At 39.5% G+C, this 18958-nt stretch overlaps 2 protein-coding genes across 2 annotated transcripts in view; one reads left to right on the forward strand and one right to left on the reverse strand.

Annotated features, from left to right (window-relative positions):
- LOC128742104 (probable small nuclear ribonucleoprotein G) overlaps nt 1-14736 on the reverse strand; it is a 21469-nt gene extending 6733 nt beyond the window's left edge. Inside the window, exons 1-2 of the mRNA XM_053838321.1 lie at nt 14589-14736; nt 14331-14478 (exon numbers count right to left, since the gene is read on the reverse strand). Coding sequence (XP_053694296.1) covers nt 14331-14478; nt 14589-14620 — 180 coding nt within the window. The 5' untranslated portion in view covers nt 14621-14736. The remainder of the gene's footprint in view (nt 1-14330; nt 14479-14588) is intronic.
- A 1207-nt stretch (nt 14737-15943) lies between these two features.
- LOC128742894 (mitochondrial outer membrane protein SLC25A46) lies at nt 15944-17655 on the forward strand. The gene is made up of 6 exons (XM_053839387.1): nt 15944-16067; nt 16120-16289; nt 16346-16628; nt 16691-16747; nt 16799-17014; nt 17074-17655. The coding sequence occupies exons 1-6, from the start codon at nt 16030-16032 to the stop codon at nt 17609-17611; spliced, it is 1302 nt and encodes a 433-aa protein (XP_053695362.1). The 5' UTR covers nt 15944-16029; the 3' UTR covers nt 17612-17655.
- The last annotated feature ends 1303 nt before the right edge of the window (nt 17656-18958 follow it).

Consider the following 18958-nt stretch of genomic DNA (forward strand, 5'->3'; position numbering starts at 1 on the left):
GGGTATGCGATGGAATCCATACGATGATGTTTTCTCGTATGCATTTCCACCGAAAGAAGAAATTATGGCAATAATGGACCCTACTCACATCCCGACCAAACGTGAAATGCTCAAACTCGTAATGAGCTTATTTGATCCGCTAGGATTCATAACTTTCTTTCTCATTCACGGGCGGATCTTGATTCAAGACGCGTGGGCTGCGGGTCTCGGCTGGGACACCCCGATTAACGAACGATTGTTTGGAAAATGGACCCTCTGGCTGAGTCAATTCTCGGCTCTTAATAACCTTCGGATACCCCGAAGTTACTTTACGCACAAAGTGGATGAGCCGAAACAACTGCACGTGTTTGTAGACGCTAGCAAAGAAGCGTATGCCTGCGTTGCATATATCAGAGCAATGGGGCCAAATGGCATTGAAGTTGCTATGGTTGCCGCGAAAAGTAAAGTAGCGCCAATCAAAGTACTCTCCGTACCGCGATTAGAACTTAAAGCCGCCGTCCTGGGAACTCGTCTCGCGAGTTCATTAGAATCATCTCATTCGTTTCGATTTGATCGAAAATATTTTTGGTCAGACTCAAAAACTGTACTCGCCTGGATTAATTCGGATCATCGGAAATATCACCAGTTTGTTGGTGTTCGAATCGGGGAAATACTAACGTCGACCCGCATGAACGAGTGGAGGTACGTTCGCTCTGGACAGAACTCTGCTGATCCAGCTACGAAATGGGGCACCGGACCGAATTTCGATCTAGGAAGTCTGTGGTTTCGTGGTCCCACATTTTTATACGATCCCGAAGAAACATGGCCGGAGAATCGTTCTTTCACCACTGCCACTGAACTAACCTGCGCCCAACATTCGCACTGGCGGGCACCGCCACCGCTCATTGATGTGTCTCGTTTTAGCAAGTGGGAGAGGCTTCTACGGTCACAAGCCTGCGTGATACGGTTTATAGAAAATCTGAAACGTTTGAAAAGCGGGAAAAGTGTCTCCCGCGGAATACTATCGCAAGAAGAACTGCAACATGCCGAAAAACTGTTATGGAAACAGGCCCAAACTGAGTATCCAGTGTATACTGCCAGATACTCACTTAATATCTTACTTGCTTACATACTGGTTTCGCACCGCGCCATCCACCATTATCACCAAGTCGCCTTCGCGGAGTTCCCGAACTTCATCTAACCATTTTCCTCGTCTTCTAATGACCGGCAAATATTCTTTTATCCACCTTTTCCAAATCGTGTCCGTAATGTGTAAGGTTAGGATACGGCTCTCGATCGAGAACTGAGAATTTCTAATCTAAATTTCATAAAAATATCGAAGTAAGTATTTTAATTTCTAATTTTATATCTTTAAGAGTTTTAACTCACGTTAGTTTTATTTTCAGGTACCGCTAATCGGCAAGTTCCAGCTTTACTGAGACTTTTTACGCACGTGGTTCAGCCACTCTATTTTATAGTTTACTACCACCAAATTAATCTTTTTAACAAAATAACTTTAGTTTTATAAATGTAGAGCTATTTAACTATTTGCACTCTGTATTCAATACTGATGACTCAGCTACGTTCAACTGTCATTACTGGCGGTGTGACAATGAATAGGCAGATATTACTGTTCGACAATGCACGAAACCGCCACGTCGCTTACGTTACAGTTACGGTCGATTGGTTTAGTAACGATCGTGCAGGGATGCTTCGATTGCTCGTCGTAACAATCCCCCACCCGTGAAGACCGTTGATGGTCCGCAGCTTCTAAAGATTCCTCAATGGCTTCACCATCAGATCCAACGTCGAGCAATGCCAGTTTCACTACTGGCCTTTTATACACACCCGATGCCGTACGTACTAGCGCCTGACGGACACGTCCATCGTTTCCCATGAAAACCTTCTCGAATTTTCAGTGGTATTCCGAGTCGTAAGTTATCCAACCCAATGAGCAGTTTCGGTTCTACCATCTGATAGTCGTCAATGGGTAACCCACGAAGATGCGGATACTTTTCACTTAATTCACGATACGATAGAGACTGTTTTGGTAACAGAAGATAATCAACAGTGCGCGCAGCAGCGATTTGGTGTTTACGCGACTTGTCCTTTCCCGAAATCAACAATTGAACACGTTTAGAGCCGTGCTCTTCGCGTCGGACATTCCCAGTCCACTGCAATGTCAATGGCTCAACTGGGCCGTCGACTTTTAGATAATCTGCAACAGAGCGATCCAATAGTGTGGATGATGACCCTTCGTCAATAAACGCGAATATGAGCTGTTTCATACTACCATTGTGTAAAATTACCGGTAGTATGCGGAAATAGGGATGGTTCTGATTGTCGATGTTTACCGAGGAGTGACTACTTGATAGATGCACTGGGCCGCGAGAAACTGGTGCATGCAAAAGAAAATGATGCTTTTCCCGGCACCCTTCTATATTACAACCCTGCCAGGTTTTACAAGGCCATTTTCCGTGGAAATTTAGGCACATCCGGCATAGATTGTTTCGCCGCACAAACTTCGAACGGTCTACCACATTTATTTTCTGAAATTCGTCACATGCTGGAACACGATGCGACGGTTGCTTACAAAACAGGCAAAGCCTAATGGGCCGTTTTTGCTCATTGCTGCCAGAGTCCAACAAAGGGTGCCGGTTCGATTGCTTCTCATGGGAGTAAGAGTGAGCCACGTATTTTTCTTTATTCCTTGACCGTTCAGTTTTCACGTCCTGATTGAGTGGAATGTCGAAACAAACCTCGCTAGCCGCTTGAATTAACTGTTCCATGAATGTTCCGAAAGTACCAAGAGTGTTCGACGAGTTGAGCAATTTATATTTAGCCCAATCCAATTTTAGTTGCACTGGTAGTTTTGCTACGAGTTCCTGCAGCAAAGTCGGGTTATTAAGATGGTTTTTCTGTTTGGCCGCTTCCATATGAACGACCAAGTTCTGGACTGTTAGGCCAAAATCAATTAAGGTGTCCAATCGTTCCGGTTTGGGGGAGGGTAGACGATGAATACGGTCCAGCATCGAGCGAATAATTAATTCCGGTCGGCCAAAACGCATTTCCAGGGTTTTCATAACGTGTGGTACTCCTTCCGGCATAAGAAGTCGGCTACGAACTGTTTCTAAGGCACTACCTCGTAAGCACTTTTGAAGTCGGACTTGGTTCTCCACATTGGAAAATCCACACGCAGCTGTCGTCTCCTCAAAAATCCGAATGAACATCGGCCAGTCTTCCGGGTTTCCATTAAAAATCGGAAGATCCTTGCCCGTAACCTGACGGGCTGCAATTTGTAGATAAGCAGGATTTACTGGAGGTTGATAGTTTCCTTCATTTAACGAAATGCCTTGAAGCCGACTCGTACATTGATTGAACTGATCAGCCGCGGCGGTGGCAACTAAGACTGGTGGCTGGGACGGTAAAGGCACTTGCGGTGGATTTTGACGACTGACTGAAGCGGTGGGTAACGGTAACGGTTGTGGCAATTGTAGGTTAGTCCCTTTTTCTGCGGAATCATTTTTCTCGCCATCCTTGGGTTTGTGGTTATTTCTCAACCAATTTTGCACCTTACTTTGGTCGAATGATTGCGACATTTCCATAGCCGAGGTCATTGAACCCGCAGTGCTAAACTGAGCTTGCTGCCTCATCAGCTCTTGCCGCTTCTCCATTGAATCCTTTTTCAGCTTTAATCTTTCCTCCTGCAATGCTTTCTGCTTAGCTAGCTGCGCCTCGCGCAGCTTTGATTCCTCCTCCTGACGTCGTCTCTGCTCGTCGATTTGCCGTTGTTTTTCCTCGAATTCGAGACGCTCCAATTGCTCCTTTTGCTTCAGTTCTTCTTCACGGAGAAGTTCCTGCTCTTTCAACAAATCGAGTTGCTCTGCGATCAGAGCGGAATGCACACTTGACGCTGCACTTCCATGACGCGACCGTAAGGGAATATCGACGGTCTTCTTTATTCGCCTCGACGACGCCGACGCTGCACTTGCGGTTCCTTTCTTGGATCGATTTTTAGGATCCCCGACCGTCAGGGTTTGGTGGTTGCTTTTACTTTCTGTGACGTTGGGGACAGGAGGTATGCCCTTAGCTTCGCATTGCTGGCAAATCCAATGGCGCTTTTCCACGCTCGAATCTACCCCAACGCATCCAAAATGGTGCCAGCGGCTGCAGGCATCACACGCCACCATCGACTCTGCCGAATCGCGTCGGTCGCACGAGCGGCAACTATAGCCGGGAGTTGCTTCTTTATCCATCCTGACGAAGTCAAGATTCTTAAAGATTTGTTCGAATGACCAAGTCCTTTTAGCAAATCTTTAAGAATCTTGACTTCGTCAGGATGGATAAAGAAGCAACTCCCGGCTATAGTTGCCCAAACTGAGGTTTTCGAGGTGGAAAGAAGAACATTATTAGAAACACAAGGAGGGCCGAACGCTCGCCATAATCTCGTGCTGAAATCAAGTCCAATTCATAAGTTGTGGCCGTACTTAGATGAGGATGGATTGCTCAGAATGCGAGGAAGGATTGGAGCTGCGTGGTATGCACCATACGAAGCTAAGTATCCAGTGATACTGCCAGATACTCACTTAATATCTTACTTGCTTACATACTGGTTTCGAACCGCGCCATCCACCATTATCACCAAGTCACCTTCGCGGAGTTCCCGAACTTCATCTAACCATTTTCCTCGTCTTCTAATGACCGGCAAATATTCTTTTATCCACCTTTTCCAAATCGTGTCCGTAATGTGTAAGGTTAGGATACGGCTCTAGATCGAGAACTGAGAATTTCTAATCTAAATTTCATAAAAATATCGAAGTAAGTATTTTCATTTCTAATTTTATATCTTTAACAGTTTTAACTCACGTTAGTTTTATTTTCAGGTACCGCTAATCGGCAAGTTCCAGCTTTACTGAGACTTTTTACGCACGTAGTTCAGCCACTCTACTTTATAGTTTACTACCACCAAATTAATCTTTTTAACAAAATAACTTTAGTTTTATAAATGTAGAGCTATTTAACTATTTGCACTCTGTATTCAATACTGATGACTCAGCTACGTTCAACTGTCATTACTGGCGGTGTGACAATGAATAGGCAGATATTACTGTTCGACAATGCACGAAACCGCCACGTCGCTTACGTTACAGTTACGGTCGATTGGTTTAGTAACGATCGTGCAGGGATGCTTCGATTGCTCGTCGTAACACCTACTCTGAAAGTGGTATTACTTTCCAATCGTATAGAAACAAGCAAAACAATGATGTAATGGATTAAACTTAACTAAACAATAGGTAAACGTCCCTTCTTTAAAATGGCATTGGGTACAAATGGTTATGTTAACAAACAAATGCGTTAGAGCTGTCAAAAGTGTGATGCGCCAAAGTGTTGCAAGTATCCCCGGATGACGGTATTAGAAATAGGATTTTTCTATCTTCGCTGAATAGATAGAAGATTACTGTTTTCAGCAAAATTTCTTATAATATGCTCTAAAACTTCGCAGAACACATGAATGTATTATATTGAAACTGAAGAAAAATGAGTTTTTTATTTCACTTGTAGAGGGATTAATCAAAAGTTGAATTCCACCAAACAATAGATCTTTTAATCTCAAGAAACTCTTGCAAAGGTTCCACAAACCTACAACCGAGATTTCCTACTCACTACTCTAGTGCGCACGTTTTGGTTCACTAATTTTGGATCACTGTGCATTTGGTGCTTTTCATTCCGTAAGGTATTGACCGGAATCCTGAATATTTTCGCAGATTTCCGTACTGAACAACCTAATTTGACTTTCTTCAACGTGTCTACAAAGTTTTCTGAAGAGTAATGCATATTCTGTTATCCATTTTTCCCCGATATGATCCTGCTACATCCGCGCGGAATTACACTCAAGTACTTTTTTTACACGGTTTGTTTTTTCGATTATTAAGAACGGGACAACTTAGGGACCATTTATTTATTTCTTAATACATTTGAGAGCGGCCCGACATTCGTTACGTAGTTTGTAAATGGTCCCAAAGTTGTACGGTTCCTGAGTAATCGAAAAAAACAAACCGTGTAAAAAAAGACTTGAGTGTATAAACATTACTAATTACCTGCTCTTAATTCCGCTCACAACAAATCTTTAAACAAAACAAACAGAAAAATGAGTTATTCTTAATTATTTCCATAAAACAGTTGAATGTACATCTATGTACCTGTGTAGCACAAATTCATCATAAAAAATACTTTTTAGAGCGAAAAAAACCTTCCGATAATTTAGACCTCCGCTTAGAACAATTGTTAAGAAAACATTCGGAAATCACGTTTTGGTCAGCGTGCAATGAAATAGCCTTTGGTTTGGTCAGACTAACGAAGCAAAATTGTCAGTTTTGAACAAAAACAATAAAGGAACATGGTATACTGTGATAGTATACTTATTAATGATGTTTTAGTGAAATTTACTGTTGAAAAATTGATTTTCAGGATGAGTGCGCGGAATAATGTGTTGCGCGGAATTACCCGCAGGCACGGTAGAGATATATTTCAATTTTTATTTAAAATATGCGATGCGCACAATTGGGAGCAAGGTGAAGGACTTTAACCTTCTAAGTTTTTCTGAAAACCTGATTTTCGAATAAAACTTCTTTATAAATGACTATTAACAAATTCCCAAGAATCTGTTAAGTAATAAAGTATTATGGTATCTTCTGAGTTATGGAATACAGTACCACCTCGCTACCCAAGCAGCACACATTTGGTATTTTTAGTTGCAGTAACTCATTTATGCCTAAATGTGCTATTAGGGTAATCCGACAAATTCATGGCCGGATTAACGAAATTTGACTCGAAAATCAGGCGGTCAAAGTAATGTCAGTGGGGTTTTGAAATGTCGTGTTGTTTACATCCAGACGTAAACAACTCTGGAAATTTCCGAAAAAAATGTCGCAAATACCAAGGTTAGTCAAGAGAGGTTTTTTGATGTTCAAATTTATTTTTCATCCCCGCTGGGTTACCCTTGACGATCACCGAAATTTTCAAAGCAGAAACTATTGAATGTATGAACAACGTCGATAGTTGCTAACCAATCGTTCCGCGCACTTCTGTTCTACAAGCTGTGAAAACTAGATCACCTATTTTAACTCACCTTGGCAAATACGTAATAAATTTGTGTTGTACTGAGAAATGCTCAATTTATTCTATAAAATACTTTTAAATTCTTGTTTAGCTTAGAAATAAGCGCAAAAACATTAATCTTTTGCGAAGAGTAATGAAAAATGGAGCTCCTGGCAAAATTGAACGCAGTTATAATACAGAGACTATAGATTACAGAGGCGACAAGGCACTCAAAATCCGTTAAATTTTGAGTAATAACGGAGAGTTACCTTTGTTTATGATGGTACTCCCCGTTTTGATTCAAAATCTAGCGGTTCGTGAGTGCCTTGTCGCCTCTGTAATCTATAGTCTCTGTAAGTTATAAGGATCGTCATTTGCCTTTTCCATTTAGTTGGAATGAGTAACATCTTGACTCAAATGAAGACCCCCAATGAAAGCAGTGTTCGGTTGAATGAAGCTAAAGTACAATGCTTTTTAATTCGGAATTTTCCGGATTTGCGAGATCCGAACTATCGAATCGTCGGATTATTGGGTGTCGAACTAGCGGCAGGCTTGGCATACACTTTTCGCTTTGATTTTGCTCTTTTGATTACTGCTTCTCAGCCAAGCAGAATTTGAAAAAGTGGTGTATGGGACATATGTAGAGCTAGTAATTATCTATAATATTGCTGAAGAAAGTGAAGTTCTATCTTTAGTATTTACGGCGCTGTAGCGCAGCAATGCCGTTGGTAGCAAAAAGAGCGCTCTTTTTGCTACCAAGAGGGTAGCAGCCTTATAGCGTCATAAATACAAAACGCACAGTAACGCTTACTTCAGCAATATTGTAGATAATAACAAATTCTACAAACGCCCCATACATCACTTTTTCAAATTTTGCTTGACTGAGATGCAGTAATCAAAAGAGCAAAATCGAATCGAAAAGTGTATGCCAAGCCTGACTAGCGGTATACTGTAGAGTAATTGGTACGGTATTGGATTTAACTGTTGCAGTTGGAAAATTTAAACAGTATGTCATAGAAACCTCCCTGTTGGCTTCGATGAATGACGCTGGCGTAATAAGCCAGTCATTGTATGTTCGAATCTCGACTGGGAGAGGCTGTTAGAGTCAAAAAGATCGTAGCAGCTGGCCCTGCAATTGTCCTGCACTCTAACAGCTGGCTGCGAAGTCTGTCGTATAAAAAAAACAGAAGGTCAAGTTTCGATAACGAAATGTAGCACCTAGGCTTTGCTTTGTCATAGAAATCATTCACAACTTTTGGTCTAGGAAGGCTGGTAACACTGAAAGTTGACCTAGCTGTTCATCAGAGTTGTGTGCTTTTAAAGGCGTTTTGGCTGGTTTTTTACCGAAGTAGAGTGTTAGTTTCTGTGATTAGTGAAGAATATTAAGTGTTTTTCCGGAGAGAAGTGAAGAACGCGCAGATAAATGAAAGGAAATAGCAGAAGATTCAGTTATATTTCTGTTCTCCTACAGGAGACAGTATGACAGGCCGGCGAAAAATGCTATGATACAACGAGGGATAAGTATCATTTCATTCCATTGCGTAATTGCGCAATACGCTCAATAAGATATTAATATCTCTTAAACAAATATCATTTGTCCATCACTAATGCCTTATATTTTATAATCTTACTTAGTTTATCTTCTATCCTAAATGCTCTTGAATACCAATCACTGATTACTTGAAGTTGTATTATGCCACACATTATTGTATTACATGTTCGCAATTTGAAAGTGAGTGCGCCCCTAGTTGTCAGCAGGAAACCGTTTTGCATGAACTTTCTGAAAGATGTTCTCTATAGACCAAATCAAGGTGACGTCATCTGGCAGATACTGGCGCCCTTGTTTACAAACAGACCGCAGACTCCAAAAAAGTTTCAGCTGTTAAACGGCAAGTTTGTTGTTTTAAACAGCATTAGGATAAATTTAAAACGCCATTATGCCTTTAAAATGTTAAAACACACGCTACATTCGCTATAAACGAAAAGGAAAATTTTCCAAAATGTAAACAAGGGCGCCACTATCTGTCAATTGACGGTATGATGATTTGGTCTATTCTCCTCACTACTACATGTGAAAAAGATAGCATCATACCATGTATGCAGTATCCCTGAATTTTTTATACATTGTATCATTAGTGTAACGTGTAAGTGTTGGTGTTCATTTGTTTTCTCTTTGAAGCATTTGTAGCATGCGCCAAGAGATTCCAATTGGGAAATATGAGTGCTGGAAGAAGAGTTTTTATTTTTTTATTTTCAAGCCCTATGATGCTAAATTCATATCAAATGAAATAAAATGTTTTTTTAATTGATAGTTTTCGGACATGGCTGCCATACATAAACATCTTATGATCTTATGATATGCGCATTGGGGTATTTCGAAGAATATTAATGTAGCGATCAAGGTGCATAAAGACCTTGATAGCGATAAATAGATGATGCTGTGATGCAGGGGGGCCACTCAGATACCACGCAATTTTTATTTATTATATGATCAATGGTTTATGCGTTAATGATACAACAGGCACAATTAAAATTTCTATTTTTTTCACTTGTATACGTGACCATTCTTTTTATACTGCCTCCACCCCTTTCGGAAACAATCGTGGACACTTCTATACCCCCTACCACCCTCCTCTGAGCTGTCCGCGTGGTATCCTGCTTTTTACGAGCCATAATGGCGGACGTGTTCGTAATATTTGAACAGCATTTTTGACAGTTTTCTAATACATCGCACGTTTTCTTTCCGTACATTCCTTTAGTTTTACCGTGAACACGCGGAAAGAAAACGTGCGATGTATTGGGAAAATGTCAAAAATGCTGTTTAAATATTACGAGCACGCCCGCCATTATGGCTCGTAAAAAGCTGGATATGGATGGCCTTATAGTCTTGAGGCGTGTATCAGAATAAATCGATTACAGACAATACATTTGCAAGACTATTGCAAATTTTATTTTTGTTTCAAGCGAATTTCTTTTGTAACGGCCGGGTTACTGAAGTGACCGCGCGTTTATATTTGAAGGATATGTCGCGTATTAGAAAGGATAATTTTCATTATAGGTATAAAGAGTTAGACGGGAGAGTTATTAAGATTTTGAGTTTTTCTAGGGACCACGTGACTTGAGAACTAGGTTCTGGTTCTCGACGGGATTGTACTCATTTCCGTTTGTAATCGGATTTTTTTATGCAGTAAACAGTACAACTAAATAAACGATTAATGCAAAAACGTACTTTGCGCTCAAAAGAATACGCTATAGCAACACTCTTTACGGTCGGCTGTCTGGAGTTCAATTTGCTATTAATAGAAATAATATATTAATCGTGATGACTCAACAAAATTTTGATTGCGGGTTTAAACAATACCTAGTTTCACTGTTAGTATATCGTTTTAAATAGGAATTTTTCGTCGGTCGGTTGAATGAGTAATACGTGCCTAAAATTCTAATAATTCTAAAATAATAAATTAACAACGATCACATCACTTATCAAGGTGAATCCCGATCCTACGAAACCTACATTACTAACAAGACAACTCCTTCCTATAATCTTTGTGAGGATGCAGAGGTTAACACGGTCCCTAAAACAACAAAGATTATACACTAACATTCCTTCCCCAATCCCACCTGATTGCAAGGACGTGGCCGGCACAGTTATTGATCCTTTAAATTTAAATTTCTGGGTAATTATATGCTGTCCTTACTCGCTACCGCTCGTTCGGACTCAACTAAGGGATAACTTTTACTAGTCAGCAAAAACTTGAAAAACCCATGCACCTAAATAGAGATAACTTCTGCTAGGGGGCTGCCCCGCAGTGGCCGGTGCTTCCGACGGCGGGTCGCCGGAAAACACTCGCGGCCTACGGCCGTCTCGCCCTGAATCATCTAGGGAACGTTTGCTATTAAAATAGGTGCCTCATCTTGTAATGAGCGTAACTCATTTGCGAAAAAAGAACTGTAATTTACTCACTCCTTACTCGTTACGGGTTACTCGTTAAATATTTGTCTGGATATTGGTTCTTTCTTGTCAATAGCTTTCTGGGCATTGGTTTTCTGGAGAATCTGGGGAATATCCTTCGTTATTTTATTTTCTGGTGTTTAGTTTTCTAGAGAAAGTCGGACAACCGCATATAATAGCATTTACATACGAAGTTCGAGTAAAAAATCAGTTCATTTCGACAAATGTATATCAGGTAAATAGGAGTGGCACGAGGAGTGGCAAAATCGGGTACCACTGTAACACAAAAACTTTCAAAGTTGAAGAGTTATGAATGTCCGAGAAAATCAGAAGTTTCGCATTGGTTTTCTAGACAAGCATATGCCTTGAATGTTTTAGAGTATATCCTTTTCTGTCATAAGTTTAAGAATAAATTATGACCGCGCACAAAATTTCATAAAATGTTCGGCCGTATATTTAATCCCGATAAGCACTATCTCGAGGCACTAGGTAAAATATGGCAATTAAACCAATAGGCTTAATTGAAGGCATACACCAGATCACGTTCTGCTTGTCTATATTTGGCAATATATTTACTTTACAATAGTAATGATTTCGCTTTCGACATCTCAAGAGAAAATACAGTCGATATTTGTATAACGCGGGTAATTGGGACCGCGTTATAGGAAGCGCGTTATACAAGTACACGTAGCATATGGAAATTGAGTTAATTGGGGCTATTCTCGAATTTTACGAAATTTTGAATCAACACGACCATGGTTCCTTTGGGAAAGATGTCAAGTATACATTTTTCCATCTTGCAGATGCTTGGTGAGACAGAAAAATCCTCTCTTGGTCTTCAAGAGCTTCCGGAACATCCGCTTAATTTTCATTTCTGTGAAGTTTTCTCATGGCTTCAAAATTCTTTTTAAAGTCCTATGGCTTATTATTTGGCGTAATATAAGTAAAGTAAACAATCCGTGCTTTTGAGAAGCCATTATGCTCTGACAAATCCGGAACATACGTAAAAGTAGTCAACGAGCGAAAATTGTTCTTTGAGTTCAGAATTATGTTCATTCAATCTCGAATTGAACAATGTGAAATAGGAATATAAATTCAGCGGTTTGTGACTCATCCTGGCCACTAAGAAATGCATTGAAAGATCGGACATTAAATGATTAAAATTGATGATCAAGGGCATCGAACTGTTTATCGCGTTGACGAAAGCAACAAAGTTTTCGTAGCCTGTTCGCTTTTACAAGAAGTCTCATTCTGAATTGTCCAGGAAAAGGTGAAAACAAAAGCAATAATACTTCTCTCTCACTTTTTCTCAGGCAAACCCAATAAAAATATTAGATACCGTCAACGCGGATTACGGAATGGCCATGGCTAACTACGATGGTTAGATTTCTGTTAAAATTTTCCCAGAAAAGCACAATAAGCAAAGCCTGGTGAAGAGCTTATACAAAAGTTGATATCTTTGCTATTAGATTTGTAAGTATAGCAAATGTTACTATACCCCATCTATCAAATTACACTAGCGAAATTGGCAATTTCAACAAACTTGCGAATTAACCTCGTTTATTTGTCAGCGAACATTTGCAGTATTTCTGTTTCTAAGTCCGAAATGTTTTATATACCTTTTTCAAATTGTAACGCGGACTTCAACATGAATTTTCATTTATTGTTCACTTTGACGGCAAATCCTAATTTTCCAGTGAACGTTTTGGCAGCCATGTCGAGTCGTGAGCGGCCTATTTAGTTGAGGATTGCTGATACTCCATTTAATTTTGATCTGTTACAAATTAAAACATTTGCATTTCCAGCGACCAATTTCAGGTAAGCTTTGAATTCTGCCGGTAAACCATCCAATGGCCAAATTGAGTCACAAATAGTCGAAATATACTTCTAGTGTAGTCAATTTACACTCAAAATATTCACGATACAATTACTTTTTTTTAATTTGTATCAATTACCCGACCTTAGTTACTTCAAAAATATTTCACCAATTTTAACTAACTTTACCAATAAGAAAATTTAAACGAATATTCCGGAGCTTCCAGCTGGTCAACCCCTAACTTTGTGGTTTCCGTATATCACTTAGAAAGTCAACTGTTATATGCCCTACAACTTCTTAAAAGACACCACGGTCGTATCCGTTCAAAATCGCTCAAAATTCGAGTTTAGCCCCAATTAACTCAATATCCATATGCTACGTGTATTTGTTATACGCGGAAAACCGCCTTATAGAAATATCGCGGTACCCGCGCTATAGAAATCCGCGTTATACAAATCTCTACTGTAATCTATTTTTATAACATCTTGAAAATAACTGATGTCAGTATGAATCTGTAAATAGGATATCAGCACAGAACAGAAGTGGAAGTCCAAACGTTTCGGCGATCAAAACTGGTGACAGTCTTTTTTGTTTTTATTTTTCTTTGGGAAGGTTTTCGTATAAAAGCGAATAACAGCAATATAAGCAGAATGCTCGCTGCCAATCGCATAGCAGCTTTCACATGCTTTCGTGTGCATTCGTATGCGTTCGTGTGTTTTCGTGGAAAAAAGTGACTCGCTACCGCCAGGTTCGCTAGTATCTGTAGAAAGTACTCTGAAACAAAAACCATGGTATCTCGCACAATTTTGCAGAAAACGCATGCTTTTTGTAAGTACCATGAAAAAGCTATTCAAATTTACTATGATTCTTGTACAAGTAATATGTTCTCAGATAATTTTACCACCTTTCATGGTCATGTCTAGTAATTTTGACTACGATTCTGTTATTTTTGTTATGTATCGGGGTAACGCCGAAAGTAACGCATAGTAATTTTGACCAGAACACTGCTCAAGCTAAACAGAAATCTTTTCTGCAAAAATTCACTGGTGTGTACTCTTAATTTTACCCTCTAATATGGTAACAATTACCATGATTCTTGTTTCAGTGTAGCAAGTACGTGTTTGGATTTCTACTTCCACTTCTGTTCTGTGATATCAGTAAACTTAAGAAACTGGAAACCTGCAAGTTAATTTGAAAATTTAGTAAATGTGGCACTAGATTAATTGATTAATCTGATTTGTTCCACACTTATGATTAAACCTTAAAGCCCATTCTACAAGCATTCGCCTCTATTCTACATACCGATCGGAGCCGGATCCGATCAGAAATTGTGTTTCGATTGGAATACAACATATGCTATAACACACGTCGATCGGGACGTTTCTAATCGGAACGGACCCGATCAGGATGTGGAATCGAGGCGATTATTAGAGTGGTTCGAAATATATTAGCAGTAATAAGAATGTATCCACAATGGCAACTTACCACCATTCCAATGTTATTCCGAGTACCATCCTTACATTCCTCAATTGATTCATCAATAACTACGTTCATGAAGGGATCGAAACCGCGTAGAATGCCAGATACAACTCGGCCGCCGTTAAGTTTAAGTGATAACCTTTTGTCCATGTACCTAAAACAAACCAGTAAATTTTTATTTCCAGCACGTATAGTGAAACATAACCATAAATTTGTCAGCAAACAAATTGAAGAAATTGTTAAGCTTTTACATTGAAATCTTACTTTTTTAATTCTGGAGGATGTGCTTTAGACATGTTAGACTAATTGTACGCCAAATTTGTTCTTGAAACTTGAAATAGCGATAAAATTTCAACCGACGATTTTCGTACTCCACAGCCACCAGCGTCTACTTTATGGCGTTTGAAAATTGAATAGAGTTTAGTTTCTTTAGTTTATTATACCCAGTCAGGGATGCCATGTGATTTTTTGAAAAGTCTTCACGAATCAAGGAAAAATATCTTCATTTGTCTTCCTTCGGCTTTCCGCCCATTTAAACTGCATGGTGAAGACATGTCTTCAAGTGAAGACATTTCACTTTTTTGTAACAAAAATGTCTTCAAAATGAAGACTTGTCTTCACTTCTGGCATCTCTGTACCCAGTTGAGCGCATTCGCTCATTTTGACAACCGCAATCCGCAACTGAGAACCGAAAATGACAGTTTTTATAAAACACTGATGCAAATGCACTCCAACAAACATGTAAACTTTAAGCGTACACCCGGAAGAATTATTTTTGGTCAAAACCTGAAAAAATACTTTTGAACGCCGTTTCAACGGTGCAGAAATAAATAATCACAAGAGATTGATTACTACACTGAGAAAACTTTTCGTATAGTTTCTATGTGTCCCACACATAGATTTTTGCAATGTGCCCAGTCAATGAACTTTATATGTCAAACAGTTATAATTTATGGGTACGCGAAACTTTTGCACATACTATTCATATGCGTATATTTTTTATGTGTATAATTGCACATGCTATTCATATCCGTATAATTTTTATGTGTATTTCTAGGCGGTTTGTGCTTATATGTGGCACATGATAACCATCTGGAATTTCATATGGAAATTTACCATTAGTTATGTGCAGAATATTTTGAGTGTAGTAATCAGAGGTAGGGTAACCAACGTATTTTGGACCCCCTCAGCAGCTGTACATAATTTGGACACTTACAGCAAAATCAAATGCAAGTGTCCAAATTATGTACAGCTGCTGATGGGGTCCAAAATAGGTTGGTTACCCTAATCAGTAAAGTAGGGTAACCAACGTATTTTGGACCCCATCAGCAGCTGTACATAATTTGGACACTTACAGCAAAATCAAATGGAAGTGTCCAAATTATGTACAGCTGCTGAAGGGGTCCAAAATACGTTGGTTACCCGAATCAAAAGTAACTTTTTTCAAAGGTGCGTAGTAATCATTGCTGTTGGAAACCCCTTGGTGGGACACATAGAAACTATACGAAAAGTTTTCTCAGTGTATAATAAACTTTTGAAGGTGGCCAGGGTGGCCAGTAGCTTACGTTAAATTCATGCGTCAACGCGATAGACATGAAAAATATTGACTTTGACACTTCTGTTCTAACGAAACGCCAGAAATACTGTAAAAATAGTGAAAATTATCTTAGAAACTAGTAAATTGTTGTATAATTAAGCATAATCTATGCATAGGGAAATGGCTGGATTGGAGGAATACGAAAGGTAAATAAATTTAGCGAGTCTATTCATTTGAGGTTATTATTGTTCAATTTAGATATTTGGAGGATGATGAAGATCAATTAGATAATTTATCGCGGTTCCATCCAACCCTAAAATCACCAGTTGAAACAGCACACTACCAGTTTATAAATTCTGAGCGAGACCTCACACTACCACTTCAAAAGCATAAAAATGCTCAACCAATATACGAGAGTCCAGAGGATGGTAAAAACTACATTTTACAAATTATCACATACTATAGTTTATGTTGTCCATTTAAGATATTTCACTAAAAAAGTACCTTGGAGCTAGTGTAAATCTGATTAGTTTGATTACTGAAAATCTGCTGTGTCATCCATTCTTGGTACTTCGGCGCCAATGCCAAGTGCACCACAGTTCTTTAAAATACCACATTGTACCGCTGACGCTGGTGCCGGTAATCGTACATCTTCACCAGCGGCAAGGTGTCACAACGTTATGGAAAGGCATTGGAAGTATTTTGCTAGTTCGTGGCATGACACTGGCTGTTGAAGATGTAATATCAAAGTTTACACCGTGGCCTAAGTAAGCATCCACAATAATAAAAAATATCTTTTCATTAGTTGATCAAGTGCCATTTTTGTTAGGGAAGTTAACTCTAAAACCACTGCTAAACAATTTGGACAACATTTGTTACTTAAATGGTATGTATGTTAAAAATGCTATCTATACACTTTAATTAACTAAAATTGTAGCATTAGCTTGGCTAGTATTGTACCATTTTATTCGGCATCACTTGTGGAAACCGTGCAAAGTGACATTGCGAGTGAAAAACCAGGAATTTTCGACGTTTTCCGAGAGGGTGCTAGTCGATTGCTATCGTGGAGTGTGCCGCAAAAAGGTCGCATGTTACCCATATGGGCTCTGGTTGGTCCAAGCATTTCATTAGGGATATCTAAGTATATTTGCCAGTAAGTATGATCTGTTGCATATAAGCAAGACAAGTTTATTGATTGATATAATATTTAAGATTATTCGTGCGAGGTATATCCACACGCATCATGTGCCGTCGAGTTATCTTTTTTGATAAGAAGCGAGGCGCACGACATCGTGATTTTGCAGCCCAAAGTCAAGTTATTGAGGTATACTCAACAATGATTTCATTAATGACGACAGAGATTATATTCTACCCATTTGAAACCATTCTGCATCGAATTCAACTGCAAGGAACTCGTACAATCATCGATAATTTGGATACCGGATACTCTGTTGTTCCAATACTAACTAGTTATGAAGGTGTTGTAGATTGTTATCGCCAAACTGTTTCTACCGAAGGTGTGTCCGGATTGTACAAAGGCTTTGGTGCGATGCTACTGCAGTTTGCGGCACACGTTGCCGTAATTAAGCTCGGAAAGTGGATAATTACACAGATATCCGAAGTGATGTCAAACAAACCTCCACCGAAAGTGGCAGAGTTCTATAATCTGGACGCTAAAAATTCTGTTGGTTCTGTCAGTGTTTCAAGAAGCATTAGTGGAATAAGTTCTCTGAGTGATGAACTGTCTTAGTTATCTTAAAATTTCTGTTTCGCTAATCACCAAAAAATATTGTTTCCCTACATTTAGGTTGTTTGACTACTGTAAATATCACACATAAAGAATGTTAAAAAATTACATGATTGTACATGTACATGATTGTAGAGAAAGTTATAGGTTTCAATCAACTATACATAATGGTAACGTGTGTCGAAATCAATGTACTCAGTACATGTTGTTTTTATTTATAGGTTTTTGATGTTGGAGAATACATAGTTTGGTACAAGGCAAGTGATTCAACTTATAGTGTTTTGCAGCTTTGGTTTCAAATTTCGGTTATTTAAAAAGAGTATTTGTATTCGCTTGCCTGAGAGGCTTGTTTACATTACGAAGCTTTAACTTCTGGAGATTTTAAGAAATTATTAAAATAGATCTAACCTAACTAAATCTAACTTCTACTTTAACTTTGAGAGTAAATTGCACGAACTGTAGGCGAGCTTGAATTTAGTGCTTTTAACCTTGATTTTGTTGCGTACGGGTTTATTCTTTCGGTGATTCCATGTTTGCGAGTCGATGAAGATCGGAGGTCCTAGCACGTGGTGGAGTGTTAAGTGTCATTCGGAGATACTTATTTTGGATGACTTGTAGTTTCTGCAGGTGGGTCTTGGCGCAGTCCTTCCATATGGGTGACGCGTATTCGAGCATAGGAGCCACAACTTGTTTGTTCAGGATTGAAGCTTTGGAACGGCGGTTGATTATCGAGTATAGACATTTCAACAGTTTTACTCTTCTGGCGACCCTGTCCTCTATGTGCAGGCGAAAAGTGAGCTTGCTGTCGAGCCAAGGTAACATACGGCGTCCGACCATTCGATGACATTATTCAAAATTCGGATGTTCGTTGTGGGGATCAGCCTTTGGCTTAAACGATGTCGGAATAGTATGGCTTGAATTTTCGCAGCATTCACTTTTGTTCTCCACGTATGTAGATAGCTCGTATACGTGTCAAGCCCCCTTTGTAGCTTTGACACCAGTGCTCTCGTAACTCGGCCCTTGTAGCTGATGGCAGAGTCGTCGGCAAATAGAAACAGAGTGCCTCCTCCAGGAAGCGGTGGGATGTCAGATGTGTAAAGATTGTACAGGATCGGCCCAAGGATGCTTCCTTGGGAGATTCCAGCTGAGACATTGTAGAGTTCCGAGAAGGAGCCTGCAACGCAGACATTCGAAGTTATTCCTGTTAAATAGTTTGCCACTGTCTTTACGAGGTACAGGGGGAAGTTCGAGCTTGTGGATTAAGCCATCGTGTCAGACGTTGTCGAAAGCCTTCTCTACATCTAGCAGGGCCATTGCTGTTGACTTGGAGAGCTCCTTGTTCCTTTTTAT

This window comes from Sabethes cyaneus, chromosome 3, assembly GCF_943734655.1.
Source record: "Sabethes cyaneus chromosome 3, idSabCyanKW18_F2, whole genome shotgun sequence".
NCBI classification, from domain to species: Eukaryota; Metazoa; Arthropoda; class Insecta; order Diptera; family Culicidae; genus Sabethes; species Sabethes cyaneus.